This window comes from Leptonychotes weddellii, chromosome 12 (genome assembly GCF_054177405.1).
Source record: "Leptonychotes weddellii isolate Sample4059 chromosome 12, ASM5417740v2, whole genome shotgun sequence".
Lineage (NCBI taxonomy): Eukaryota > Metazoa > Chordata > Mammalia > Carnivora > Phocidae > Leptonychotes > Leptonychotes weddellii.
The window spans coordinates 17,788,209-17,803,688 of record NC_138380.1 but is presented as its reverse complement, the minus strand read 5'-3'; the positions used below and the strand labels follow the sequence as shown (position 1 = coordinate 17,803,688).

Here is a 15,480-nt window from a genome sequence, read left to right as displayed (position 1 = left end):
TACATCAGTCAAAGTGAAAAACCTAATAAAACCAAAAACATTTTAAAGTTAAAGCATTTTACATTGAAGAAAACTTTGAATATAAGGTAATACTTACAAAATCCATTTTATCTCTAAGAGTTTTGCATAGCATTCCTCAGATACTCTAAAATCACCTAAACTTCTTCCACAGGGTAACTAATCTTTTAATACCTTGTAAGGATAACCCAGGCTTCTTCCATGAGCCTAAATTTGTAAGTCAGGTTTCAACAACTTCGTTCAAGGATAAAAGTGAAAACCCTTCTAAAGTAGAGCACACAAAGGAGTATTACTAGTATTCATGTACAATCTCACAGAATCATACTCCTTTACAAGTGCTTCATCTTCCAACAAAACTGAAGCCAAGCTGAGATGTTACACCTTTAACGAAAGGAGTCCAAAAACATTTTCAACAGACCTATGTCACTTCCCACATTCATACTTTCTCCTTTAGGGAAGGTGGAAACGGTCCACTTTGTTATCTACGACAGCATGGGAAAGAAATATCAATTGTCTTTAAAATGCTTTTCATTTATTTGATATTGTATTGTCTTCACAAGGTTTCCATTGCCTTCAGAATATTCTATATTTCTTTGATATGTGCTTAACATTTGTTTTTTTATTTAAAAAAACCTCATATGTACAAAATACACTGGTAATAATGCTTCCTTTTTGCAGATGTGGTACACAGGATCTAATCCACCCAAGGAGGTCTGATTCTGACAGTGATCAAGAGATAGAGCCCCTGCAGCCCTCTCGCTGTTCTCTGCCACATCCCTCACCGCACCCTCCCCGTCCCCACAGCTTCATCCCTTGTCTTTGGTTGGGCTGAGAGCTCCCAGAGGATAAGAACTCTTTCTATTGTTTTTTTGTTTGTTTTCAGAGAGGGGTTTAACATCAGGTAGATTTTGTCTGGAAACAAATACAGAAATTTCTCCTATGGTGCACAGTCATATACCTTGAGTTGGACATCATAATAAAATAATATCATCACAATATATATAACAATAAAATCAAATATTCAGAGCATTTATCTTGTGCTAGACCTGTGCTAAGTACCATCAATGCAACATTTAATATAGTATTTTGTTTAATTAATTACCTATCAGGTGAAGAATAAGGGTTAACACAGGGAATACTTCTCTACATGACATGGTACCAGCATCTTGAAACTAAGAACCAGCACCATAAATTGCTCTATTTAACAGATAACACCAGAGTGATGAAAGCAATTGGAACTGCTAACAGTGATTGTTTCTAGTTGGACTGGGAAAAGTTAAGGTTATCTTTTGAATAAAAGCTAGATGTAAAAAATTGCTGGATCTGCTAAGGGATTTGGGTTTTACAGCTAAAACGTTAAAGCTATTGTGGGGTAAAAGTTCTTGCAGGAAAATAAGCAGCATACATTCTTAATTTCCAAACTGTTTAATTCCTACTGAAAAAAACATAAATAATATTTTTAATAACTTATTAGGGACACAATTATCCCATGATAATAGAACTACCTTGGGATTTTTCAAAAGCTCTTTATTTTAAAATTCTGTCTTCCTCCTGCTCTCTGATCGACTCCCGAGTTCCATACTGGTAAGATCCTACCTGTTTCCTCATAGCTGTATATTCAGAACTCAGAGGGCATGTCACAGAGGAGCTCTCTGAATGAATGATGTGTTGATTAAATAGGGGGAAAAATGCCATTAAATCTAAAGTGTTTTAATGGTTTCCTGCCAAAACTATAAACTGAAGGCCTAAAGTGTGAGTTAATATTTAAGCATCCCTAAAATAATTCCATTAGCTATCCTGGCAAGATGCATCGATGTGACTGGTGTTTATCATGTGTGGCTTCAAGTGCTCTTAGCTTTCTTTCTCTTTACAATCATTTTGTGTGACCCCCATAAGGTGTATAATATTGCCCTTGAAACTGCAATTTAAAAAGCTTCCATCTTCGGGTGTCTGCCTTCGGCTCAGGTCATGATCTCAGGGTCCTAGGATCGAGCCCCACATCGGGCTCCCTGCTTGGCGGGGAAGCCTGCTTCTCCCTCTCCCTCTACTGTTCTCCCTGCTTGTGCTCTCTCGCTCTCTCTGTCAAATAAATAAATAAAATCTTAAAAAAAAATAAAAAAATAAAAAGCTTCCATCTCCTGTAACCAAGATGCATCCAAATGAAATCTTCCATCAGATAAAATTAATTAAATCCTCCTCAAAGTCCTTCTGAGCCTGTTGTCTAAGGGGGACTGCTGAGATCAGCTCTGTCATGAAAGGAAAAGGATATAGTATACTGCCTTGCAAAAGATTAAAGCTGCCATGATTACCTGGGATGGCCAAATCTGTAAGGAGAAACAAAGTTCCACTGAGTAATTTCAGGGCCTTCAAAGATGGTAAGTATCTGGGGCGCCTGGGTGGCTCAGTTGGTTAAGCAACTGCCTTCGGCTCAGGTCGTGATCCTGGAGTCCCGGGATCGAGTCCCACATCGGGCTCCCCGCTCAGTGGGGAGTCTGCTTCTCCCTCTGACCCTCTCCCCTCTCATGCTCTCTCTCACTCTCTCTCTCTCAAATAAATAAATAAAATCTTTAAAAAAAAAAGATGGTAAGTATCTCTTAGAGCCAAGGCACTATTACTCCCTAGGTGTGAAGCTAAGAACCTCACTACAAATCAAAAATACAATATTCTAGGAAGCTCAGTCTAGCAGATAGTACTGAAAAAAATAATAATATAATGAAAGCCACTCTCTTGAAAAGCTAGCTCTTAAAACTCCCTCATAGTATGTAAAAACCTGGAGTTTTGTTTGTACTACACTTAGTCAAACTGCAAATTCTGAGGGCAGAGTCCCCAAGACTGTCCTCACCCTGACATCATCTGCCAGGTTAAAGGGTTCCCAAAACCACTCTAACCTTTAATAATTCACCAAAAGGACTCACAGAACTCACAGAAAGCCATTAAACTCACAGTTATGGCTTATTATGGGAAATAATACGGAGAACCAGACAAATGAAGAGATATATAGGACTGAGTCTGGGAGAGTTCCAGATGCAAAGTTTCCACTGTCCTCAAGATGTTCTACTCTCCTGGCAGCAACCTGTGATAATACGCACAGAGTATTATCAACTGAGGAAGCCTACCCAAATTCCAGTGTCCAGGGTTTCACTGGTATATGGGTTTGTTTGACAAGCTGCCCATGTGGCTGAATTCAGTCTCCAGTACCACTTCCCTGGAGGCTGGGCTGATACCACATGGCCCAAAGGGCCCATCATGACTAATGAGACACTTTCATCACTCAGGAAATTCCAAGGGGTGAGAGGTTACCTCTCCCAGAAGATGAGTATAAAGACTAGACCTCTCTTTGGGAAAGGCCAAATTCTCTACTACACCAGGTGAGAGCAGAATTAATAAAGAATAATATCTTCTAAAGGTAAGAGAGAATGAAGCTGCTGAGGCTCTGATTAAAACGAAGTCTAACCTACCGAGCCATGTTGTCTTGGAGAAAGTAAGTCAGCAGGACCTTTAGTTTTGAGTTCCATGTACCCTCTCATTTGCCAGCAGGCTAGCCCAGGTTGAATGACATGGCAGGTGCACGGCTTTCAGAAGAGTGATTCTTTTCATCTCAAACCAGACTTAACTGTAAAAATCCAGCTTCCACCAATTTTCCAATCTGCTAACCCTCTATTTCTGTTTCTCCCCGGCCCTTCTATCCAGGTGTTATGGGCTGAATTGGGCTCCCCCTCTCCCAAATTCATATGTTGAAGACCTAATGACCGGTATCAGAAAGTGTATTTGGACAAAGGGCTCTCAAAGAGATAATTAAATTAAAATGAAGTCATCAGGGTGAGCCCTAATCCAATGGGATTCCTAAGAAAAGGAGATTAAGACGCAGATGCAGAGAGGCAGACATTGTGAAGACACAGGGAGAAGACGGCCTCCTGCAAGCCAAGCAGAGTGGCCTCAGGGGAAGCCAACCCTGCTGGTGCCCTGATCGCAGATGGCCAGCCTCCAGAACTGCGAGAAAATCAATCTCTGTTAGACCACTCGGTCTGCAGGACTTTGTTAGGCAGCCCTAGCCAACGAACACACCAGTCATTCGCTAATTCCTACCTAATCTTCCAATGACTTGTTTGCACCCATCTCTTTCTTTTCTCTGTCGCTTACAGGCTAACTGTTCCTCATGCCTCCAAATCAAATGCCTCACATCCACTGTTAGAGACTACTATTACTCAAGCAGCACAGAAATCAGGGCATTTACCTGGTCAAAGACCTTCCAAAAACTTCTTGCTAAATGAAGACCAACTTTTTAGCCCAATAGTTAACGATGACCCCTACTGACCTTTCCAACTTTGTCTTGCACTAGAATCCCTCTGAGTCAAACCACTGATCTGAACTAATTTCTCACCCACCAACTAGAGAGCATGATTTTCCTTCTGAATACTTTTCCTTTCCATCTACTCAGTACTCCTCTCCTAGCCACAACTAAATTAGTATCTTCTTTAGGAGAACTTCACAGATCATTCTAGTCAGAACTGACCTCCTTTGATTTACCTTAAAATTTAGTTATTTGAATAGCTGTCCTCTTACCATGAAGAAATACCCAGGGTACCTAGTCAAAAATTCTCATGGTACAAAGACAAAAAAGTTAACGAATGTTACTTTATCATTAGGGAGAAAGATAAACATATAACTTAAAAATTATGTATGTAGAGCACCTTTTAAAATCAAGTCCAGGGGCGCCTGGGTGGCTCAGTTGGTTAAGCGACTGCCTTCGGCTCAGGTCATGATCCCGGAGTCCTGGGATCGAGTCCCACATCGGGCTCCCAGCTCAGCGGGGAGCCTGCTTCTCCCTCAGACCCTCTCCCCTCTCATGCTGTTTCTCTCTCTCAAATAAATAAATAAATAAATAAATAAAAATCTTTAAAAAAAAAAAAATCAAGTCCATATCCAATTTTATATCTAAATACTTAAGATAGCATGTCAACCTTTAAGAGTGAGATCTGTGGCCCATTCTCAGAAGGTCTTTCCCTGCTGCCCCTAAAAAGAGAATTCACTAACAAAGACTGGAGGTCTGTTTAAATATACCTCAAACCATCTTTAAATTAAAAAAAAAAAAATCATCTTTTTAAAACATCAACATTAAAAGAACACTAATATCCATTACCACACAAATTGTACCACAGCAAAAAGTAGTAACATTATACCTTAGGTTTAATCATTTTATCAAATGCTTATAAACATGCACCAAGAAGGAGGTCAGAGCCCAGTGCAATCTTTCAACAAAACCTGTCACAGCACCTTTTTTTGCTTCACTAATTTGCACATGTGCTATAACAGGGGTTACACATTAGAGCTATTTATACTCTCAGGAAAATTCTGAATGACGTCTTCTTACTTAGCCTGAGAACTGGCAGCAAAGGGAAAGTACAGGGCTATGGGTCATGGACACGTTGATCCATCAACTACAGAACATTCATTTAAACATTCCAAGGATTAACAGAGGCAGCGATTCAACATCACCTTCATAATCAAGGGCAAGGTAAAGTCTGTGATTTAAATGCTTTCAAGGTACATGTGAAGAAATGAAAACAGCTTAAACAGGAGAAGAGTGGATACTCAAATTTGGACATGCCCGTCATTTTATTACATAAAAGGGAATGGTCTCTATGTTTCTGTTATTAACAGCAATTTCATATCACCTTCATAATCAAGGGCATCCTATCTTATGTAGTATGATTCCAAATGAAAATTCTATTACCACTGCTTTCAATTTTCCCTTAACTTCATAAAATTGAGTTGCAAACAAGCTTTCATCAAAGGTTCTTTCCTTGTGTTTGAATTCCACTAATGGCAGATAACGTGGATACGCCTCAACTGCCCAAACACACTTCCAAGAATTCCAGAGGGCTACACAACAAACTATCTTTTGTGCAAAAAGCAATAAAGTTATACTTGCATCTTGTCAAGAACAGTAAATAATTATAATATAGTGTTAAAAACTTACTTGAACTTTGCTTCCACCTCTTCAGCAGCTTTCTGATATTGTTCAGTGGTGACTTTGTAGAATTCTGAGCTCTGTGGACAAAGATTGATAGTAGAGTTTTCACTGTCCAAGAGGACAAAATGTGTGCAGCGCTTACAATGACAAAAAATACATAAAATCTTTGTTCAGCCATTCAAGCAAAAGGACAAAGATTTCTTCCAAAAGTAGCATAGCAACTTCTAAAAATGCATGTAAAGGTGTCCATTTAAATAACAGTATGTCTGCTGGCATACAAGTTATAATTAAAATAAACTTTCATGGTTAAAATGCATCATTATTTGATCCCATGAGAAGATTCTTAACATATTTTGCCTACTATTCCAATGTTCTACCTAGGATATTCAAGGTTCATTTTTTTTTAACACGGTATTTTTGTCCTTGAGATGGATTCTTTATGGAGTAGAATGTGTTCTATCACCTCCATATGACCGCAAGAGCATCAACATTTATAACAAATTAATCAGTAAGAACAGAGGACGGATTTAGGTAATTTTTACACCAAAAAAAAAAAAATGTTTCCACTATTACATAAATGAACATAAATCAAGTTGTAATAGGAAGGTAATGCCTTTCCTGAGGCAGAAAAATTTAAAACTGTCTATTCTGGCTGGCTACTTTGAAACCTGTCTTACTGCAGGGGGTAGCCTAAATGACCCCAGGAACCTTTAGACTCAATGAAATATCCTGCAAAATGTGTCCCAGTACAAAAGAACACTACACAATACAGTGGTCTATTGTGCACCTTCAATCCCTAATCACTCAGGTTTCACAAGCATGACTTGGGGTAGTTTATTTTTTAATAAATCATTGTTGGTTGAGGAGAAAATGAAAATGAAATCCTCTTCACATCAGTGACCCCTTTGCATTTAACAATCTGGGTTGCCCAATGACAGTCACATCCAGGTTTGTTGGATGTAGATAAAATCAATAGGTATGTGATTAGACAGCAGACTCAGGGTGGCTGGAGCAGTGGACAGGTCACCATTTGAGATGATGAATGGCTCTCTATCAACCTAGAGTCCCCTACGATGCTAACATTTACTATAATCTTATTTGGGCTGTGATTTATCTTTCTTGCACCTGATCAATAAAGATGAACAGAACAGTTGTAAGGATCGATTGTAATTTTTTATCATTTTCAAGCACGAAGGTGCATTTTTGACATGAAGACAATATTCTAAGTATACTGCTTCTGCATTTTTTAAAATTACAATTTGAGTGACCAACTTCCTCAGTCTATATGCCGAGAGGTTTTTTTTAATTCATCTGTAGGTCTCAAGCTACCAAAAGGCCATTTGTCTTCTCAGATATTTTAACTTGAGATTGTGTCACACCTTCCTTTCAGTTTTACTTGTAAGATTTTTCTTTCCATTAAAATACACACCAGTCACAACATGCTCTTTTGCCATGTTTGGTTTAAGCTTTTTGTGAACCCTTCCAACAAAGAGGCAGTAAAAAGGCAGTTACTAATCTACCAGTAACACTGATGAGAAACTCCCCATACTACTATGATAAACTGTCAAGTGGGCACTATGTTACTGAATTACCTGTTAAAATTCTCGTGAAGCAATAACATCTTGATTAATACTTTCAATTATTTTAAGCACTGAAACTAATGTCCAGACAGAGCCAGGACTAGGTTGAAAGATCTGCTTTCTGGTTCTGTTCTGCGACCCTGAGCAAGTCCTTCAAACTCCCTCAGCTTCCTTTCCACTGTTCCTAACCTGTAAAATATGGATGATACTAGCCCTGCCTATCTCTGCCAAAGCGGCTACAGAAATCCAACAAGATGGGCACCAGAGCTGTGAAACCTGTTAAGTGCTTTTGCAGAGTAAGAGCAACAATGTACGAATACCCAGTATTTATCTATTCTCCTGCTGGCAAGCATATTGAGAATAAAACAGTCTTGGAGGAAAAAACTAATTTCAGCAAAACTAATTCTGGGTACAAATTCAAAATGATCAAAGGCAAATAGTAAACTTTTTTTTTTTAAGATTTTATTTATCTACTTGACAGAGAGAGAGAGACAGCTAGAGAGGGAACACAAGCAGGGGGAGCGGGAGAGGGAGAAGCAGGCTCCTGGCTGAGCGGGGCTTGATCCCAGGACTCTGGGATCATGACCTGAGCCAAAGGCAGACGCTTAACGACTGAGCCACCCAGGTGCCCCAATAGTAAGCTTTCTAACAAGAATGATGCACAAAAGAGTTCTGTCATACAATAAGTTACCAAATGCAGGTAAAATTATTACTAACTTTGTCGAAGTTTCCCTAGGATGTTAAACACATATACACACAAAAAAACCACGTACCTGTGTTGTCCGCAATCTTAGCTTTTAACTTCTCAAGTTAAAGTTTTAGGCTTTATTTATGCCCTATATTTCCACCTCAGTGGCCAGATTCCCACATTGTATAAATCTTTCTAACAGAGAAAAAGCTCCAGGAGGCAACAACATGTAACAACTAAGGGAATAAACACAAATATGCCCAAGATCTGTATGTAGACAGTGTTTAATTCACGTAAGTATTTACTTACTTATTCAACAAAATTAGATACTTATTATCCCAATAATGTTCACCTTGGGGAAACAGATCGTCAAGAAGCTTTCCATCTGATGTAAGAGAAAAGAAAAATACTCATATGGAAAGGTCACAAATACTGAGTTAAAAGATGTGGATAGTGTTACTGGAGTTCAGAAACAGTAATTTTGGTCTCAATTTTGGTCTCAGAAAATACTTTTAAAAATCAACAACCATAAATAAAAAAACATTCTCAATATGCTTGCCAGCAGGAGACTGAATAAATACTGGGTATTCATACAGTGGAAATCTACGTAGTGATGAAAAAGAATGAATTAGACATACATGTGAAGCAAAAAAACCAGCAAGTTCTAGATATGATATCACAGAGTGTAATTTATGTCAAGTTTGGAAAAATGCAAAATAACAAAATAGGATTCTTAAATAGCAAATTCCACTGATTATCTCCAAGTGGTAGCAGTTTGGTGGTGGCAGTAGGAGATGAAGGGGCAGAATAACACAAAGAAAGGAAACACAGTGGGTCTTCACTGCCTTGCTATATTTCTTAAAATGAAGTGTTCTGGGACGCCTGGGTGGCTCAGTTGGTTAAGCAACTGCCTTCGGCTCAGGTCATGATCCTGGAGTCCCGGGATCGAGTCCCACATCAGGCTCCCTGCTCGGCAGGGAGTCTGCTTCTCCCTCTGACCCTCCCCCCTCTCATGCTCTCTCTCTCTCATTCTCTCTCTCAAATAAATAAATAAAAATATTTTTTTAAAAATGAAGTGTTCTAAAATGAGGTGTATACAGCTATTTATTACACTGGTTATAATATTTTGTAATACATACAAAAACTGTATTACTCTCCTCTATCTCCCCAAAGGAGCTAATTAACAACAACAAATGATTTAATATAGCCAGAAAACAGAAGTATGTGCAGGGGGATATGTGCTGAAGAGGTCGGCTAAGTCAAGATTTTGTAATGCTCAGCTATTGCAGAATGTCCACACATTACCAAATAAAAGTACTTTTTCAATTTCTATTGTGAAAGAATTTTGGATTTACAGAAAAGGGGCAAAAATAGTGGAAAGTTTCTAGGGTGCCTGGATGGCTGAGTTGGTTAAGTGTCCAACTCTTGATTTCAGTTCAGGTTGTGGTATCAGGGTTGGGAGATCGAGCCCCATGTTGGGCTCCATGCTCAGCACAGAGTAGGCTTGAGATTCTGTCTCTCTCCCTCAGGCCCTCTCCCTGCTCATGCTCTCTCTCAAATAAATGAATACAATCTTAAAAAAAAATAGTGGAAACTTCCGGTCTACTTCACCATCGTTCCTTTCATGTCAACATCTCAAGATAATCACAGTACAATCATCAAAGTCAGTAAGTTAACAATGCTACATTACTAGTAACAAGTAGTAACTAAATTGCAGACTTTATTTGGATTTCTCTGGTTCTTCTACAAATGTTCTTTTTCTATTTCAGGACCAATCCAGAATGTCATATTGCATTCAGCTGTTATAGCTCCTCAGTCTCCTCTTCTCTGTGACAGTTCCTCAGCCTCCCCTTGTCTTTTATGACACCTTGACACTCCTGAGGAACACCAGTTGGATCTTTTGCAGAATGACTGGTAATTTGGACTTATCTGACGTTTTCTCATAATTAGATTGACGTTATTATGCATTACTGAGACAAATACCATAGAAGCAATGGGACCTTCTTCAAGCTGGACCCCAAACTACTCCCCAGACTCTGCCTTCACAGCTGCCTACCAATGCTGCAATGTTTCTGCTCTGAATAGGTACCCACAGGTGGTAGAAGTACCCTAATTTTCAGAGAGGCTGCTTGTGTTATCTCTGTTGTCTTGGGATGGCATTTGGTTTGTACATGCCCCTTTTCTTGTTTATTAATTATAAATTACTGTCACTTTAATGTCATTATCATAACTATGGGTGTTGTTATTTGGTCAACCCCACAGCATGTCGTAGTGTACTTACATTAATTGTATTTTCATCTGATCCTTTTTTAATAGCCAAATCTTGAGACCTAGATGGTCTGTTCTTCAAGTAACATCCACATTCCAATTGCCAGAGAAGGTAGAGAATATATATATTTATGTATATAAAATGGCCATCCATATGGGGCATCTGAGTGGCTAAGTTGGTTAAACGGCTGCCTTCAGCCCAGGGTCCTGGGATCAAGCCCCGAGTTGGGCTCCCTGCTCAGTGGGGAGCCTGCTTCTCCCTCTCCCTCTGCCTGCCGCTCACCCTGCTTGTGCGTGCTCTCAATCTCTGTCAAATTAATTAATTTTTAAAAATGGCCATACATAAATGACCATATATACCTGTCTGTATATACCTACCTATCTACATGTATCTATATCTCCCCTCCAAACTTCATTAAAATACTTTTTTTTTTAAAGATTTTATTTATTTTTTGAGAGAGAGAGAATGAGAGACAGAGAGCACGAGAGGGAAGAGGGTCAGAAGGAGAAGCAGATCCCCCGCCGAGCAGGGAGCCCGATGTGGGACTCGATCCCGGGACTCCAGGATCATGACCTGAGCCGAAGGCAGTCGCTCAACCAACTGAGCCACCCAGGCGCCCTCATTAAAATACTTTCTAAGTCCTTATGCTGTATGGGGAATGGGTGACACAACCTGGTGAGATGACCCTAAAAAGAGAACCAAAAAGAACAGGCAGAGAAAGCTGCCCGTGATCTGACATGGCGGTCTTTCAATGAAAGGATCATTGCTTTGTGCATGGCCATATTGATTCTATGATGATAAGGCCTTTTACATCCTAAACCAATTTTTTAAAAGATCTTTTTATTTGAGAGAGAAAGAGAGAGAGAAAGGAACAGGGGCAGGGGTAGAGGGAGAGGGAGAGAGAGAATCTCAAGCAGACTCCCCACTGGGTCTGGAGCTCAACACAGAGCTTGATCCTAGGACCCTGAGATCATGACCTGAGCCAAAATCAAGAGTCCCAGTCGCTTAACTGACTGAGCCACCCAGGTGCACCTACAACCTAAAATTTAAAAATACCTTTCATTCATATTCACTTTGCAGTTTCCTGCTCCATCAACAGCAGGTAAAATATTTGACATGATTTGTTCAGTGGTTACATGAATTTGTGGTAGGTAAATGTTATTTAAATCAAATATTAAAAGTCTATTATTTTCTTACTTTAAAACAAATTTTTGTTTGACATGACCATTAAAACAACGTTTTCCACCAAGATTTCCTTTGAGAATGTAGACCTTATAAATTCAAAGTAGAATAATACTATCTTTTTGATGTTTTAGTGCTATCAAAAATCTGATAAAGGCTTATCTTTCTTTGTTGGTCAAAGATTTAGTGAAACAAGAGTTCCTAGGAGGAACTCCAAAATGACAACATAATACTAGATATGGGAGATGCGTCTGTCACCTAGATTAGAGGACAAGACACCACTGGAAACGACAGGCCTTTCCATTTTCTATATTAAAACATTTTCCTATCTAAGGCACTAGGTACCGATTACTAAAAAGGGCACAGGCAACAGACTGAGTTGGCGAGACTGAATGCTCCACTGTACACAATTCTTTAATATATTTAAAACATGAACATGTTGTCCACAGCCCTCTGTACTTCGGTGAGCAATTCAGAGCAGAGCCACACTACTAATGACAGCTCCATCCTGGTAAAACAGCACATGTTCCTTTACCCCAACAGTTCTCTCACATCTGTAAGATGGGGAGGGTCACAGAAGTGGCCTAATAAAAATCTCTGGGAGATTAGCTATGATCATTCATGTAAAGTTCTTAGAAAAGTACCTAGGGCTATATATGGTAAGCATTACAGGAATGTTACCTCTTATCTTTATAAATTATTTGAAGAGTAAAAAAAAGTACAGAGTGTTGGGTAATTTTTTTCAAAAGCCATTTTAATAAAAATTTAATCTTTAAAAAACAAAAGTCTTTTCTTCCTTTAAACCGATCATCACTGAACTTTGCTTACACAGCTCATCTGTTCTATTTTTCTGTTCCTTAAGATAAATCGGAAATGTGAAGACTGTGGCTGGGCAGTACCAACAATGTTAATGACTATGAAAAAACTACACATATAGAGAGAGAGAGAGAGAGAGAGAGATGGTGACACTAACCAGCCCATATTAAAAAAAAAAATCAAACCAATAATTTTTGACCTTCTCACCAATGAAATCCAATGAACCAAATTAAACAGTAAAAGTACTTTTTAATGCCAGGACCTCCCAGGGCCTTAATTCTTACTATGCATTGTAAATCTCCAAGATGAGAAATACCTTTCATGATGAATCCCAAACTGATTTCCCATGGAATCTTTTCATTCTGGAGCATCTTGAGAGAACAGAATCCCTCAAATGTTCCATGAGAAATGCTGGATTAAAGACAAGTGGACAACCACTATTTCAATCCTGTACTTCTTTGCATGCAACTCTTCTCTTCTCAGAGCAACATTTTCTTACAAATTACTTTTAAAACTAGTGTTCAAAAGAGTAGAAGTTGGCAATATTGGAAAATGATTCCAGAACTGACGGTATCCCTTTCCTGAAGTGCTAATAAAAAAAGAGCGGGCTATTATCTTGAATTTTAAAAAGTTGAGATGGGGGCACCTGGGTGGCTCAGTTGGTTAAACATCTGCCTTCTGCTCAGGTCATGATCCCTGGGTCCTGCGCCCTGCTCAGCAGAGAGTCTGCTTGTCCCTCTCCCTCTACCCACCCCCCTCCCCATGTTCTCTCTCACTCTCTCAATTAAAAACAAAAAAGAAGAAGAAGAAAAAGAAAAAAGTTGAGATGAATTCCTTAAAGAAATCTATTGCTGTACCTCTCCTCTGTTCCCTCAGAGCCCTGTGGCAGACCTCAAAACTGGCCACCATTTTTTCCTCTTTTCTGTAATACATGCCCCTGGGTGAGGCGACCTTGCAAGTTTCTCCATCATGAAAGGGTGGAGTCTATTTCTCCACCCCTTCAATCTGGGCTATGCTTCTGACTTGCTCCGGCCAACAGGATGTGACAGGAGCAACGATGGGCCACTTAACAAACAGAAGCCTCTCTCTTGGAACCCTGCCTAGTGACACATAAGCAAGCCCAGGCTAAAGTAGGAGAGACTATAAGTCACTCCAGCTGAGGCCATCCTAGGCCCAGCCAAACCTCAGCCAACTCAGGATAAGTGAGGCCAGCCAAATCCAGAAGTAGTGCCCAGATGGGTGACCTGTAGAATCATTAGGTAAATAAATGGGGGTTGTTTTAAGCCAGAGTTTGGGGTAGTTGGTTATACAGTAAAAGCTAACTGATTTATGCCCTTCATCTGTCTTCTCATAAGCACCATGGACTTTTATCAAAGCACTTAACGCATGGTACTGACCATGTGTTTACATGTGGTCTCTCCAACGAGTCCATACGATCCCTCGAGGCAAGTATCTCATCCCACTCATCATTATACTTAGAGCACTCGGCAGTGTGTGATACACGAAACTTACTGAAATAATGTTAGAGTGACACCATTCGTTCTAAACTTCATTCCAAAGTTGACTTTTATTTACAACAGGCTGGGAGAGAGATAAGTCTAAGGTAAATGAAATAATATAACATGGGCAAAATGGAATACTACATTTATTACATGTCTCTTTCACAAACTGACCAACATTGCAGTCTGCTATGCCACAAAAAAAGGGATGTGGATATCACCTAGGATCATGTTCAAGTACAATGACAGTACACTGGTAACAGTTCAAGCGACACGCAGGTAAGGGGCTTATTTTCCCCAGGTAAGAAGGAGTCTGGATGCTGGAAACCCACAGCTGATGTAGGTGCCAAGGATACTGCCCAATGCCTAGGCCCTTTTTTTTCTATTCCTTCGCAGCCACCCTTAGCATCGGCTTGTGTCCCCAGAGTCTCGGGCTAGCTACTGCACCTCCAGTTCTCGTGCCCAAGTTCTCAGGAAGGAAGAGGAAGGAGGTAGAGAAGGGAAGAGGAGCTCTCTCCAGAGATCTGCGCTCCCATCTCAGTGGCCAGAGTTACAGATGATGCACAACCCTGGATGCAAGTGTTTCGTTTTCTCACTTCTACAGTAAGAGAAGGCAGGAGCTTGGAATTGGTGTTTATTGAGCCAATTTATCATACCTGCCACAGATAGCTGAAGTGACAGCACAGAATCATGCACAAAACAGTGTGGTTGACTTTGGATACAAGTATTCCAATACTTCTTTTTAGCCACTCTTAAAATCCAAATTTGGGGTTTGGGGGGTGGGATTTACCCATCTGGTATTCTAATACCCAAAAACCAAGATTTTAGACAGTATAGGAAGGAAATGGGAATCCACAAGAGTGGGCATCATTCCCAATTTTTGGGGCATTGGCCACGGCCCATGTTTTTCAATGTGTGATACTGCCATTTTCCATTTTCAGAAAGTCTCCCTTTAAAAGTGTATTTTAAAATGCACATGCACAGACACACATTACTGCTACATTTGAAAAGTGTCTGTTTGCAAGTTCTAAATTAGATCAAAAGAAAACATGCACACACAGTATTCTGGCAGTATTTTCTCAGGTTCCGAATCTTATTTCTGTTCTATTATAATATGATCATACCTGCGGTATACAAGAAACGAACAAATCAAAAACGTCACAAGAAAAATTTGTTAACTAGCTCTTGTCAGTTCTTTTACAAAATGCTTCATATGATGATTTGGGCACAACTATATAACCATCACACTGAGGTATAATTTAAATTCTGGTAACCTTACACTATTTCTCAGAGGAGAGTTACAGCCCTACTCACTGTCCATTCAAAGATGATTGCAACTCTGCAGACATTTAGCAACAGTGAATGGGAGAAGGACCAAGTCTTACCTTAGATGTGAGCAGACTGGCTGAAGGTGTGGCTCTATTCTTTCAAAGATGATCTATAATTACTGCTCA

The 15,480-nt window shown here is 39.6% G+C and overlaps 1 protein-coding gene across 5 annotated transcripts in view; it reads right to left on the bottom strand.

Annotated features, from left to right (window-relative positions):
* CHCHD3 (coiled-coil-helix-coiled-coil-helix domain containing 3) overlaps window positions 1–15,480 on the bottom strand; it is a 261,763-nt gene that overhangs the window by 45,585 nt on the left and 200,698 nt on the right. For all 5 annotated transcript variants that reach the window (XM_081800074.1, XM_081800075.1, XM_081800073.1 and 2 more), the window contains one exon: window positions 5,999–6,069. In XM_081800074.1, the coding sequence (XP_081656200.1) occupies window positions 5,999–6,069 (71 nt within the window). The remainder of the gene's footprint in view (window positions 1–5,998; window positions 6,070–15,480) is intronic.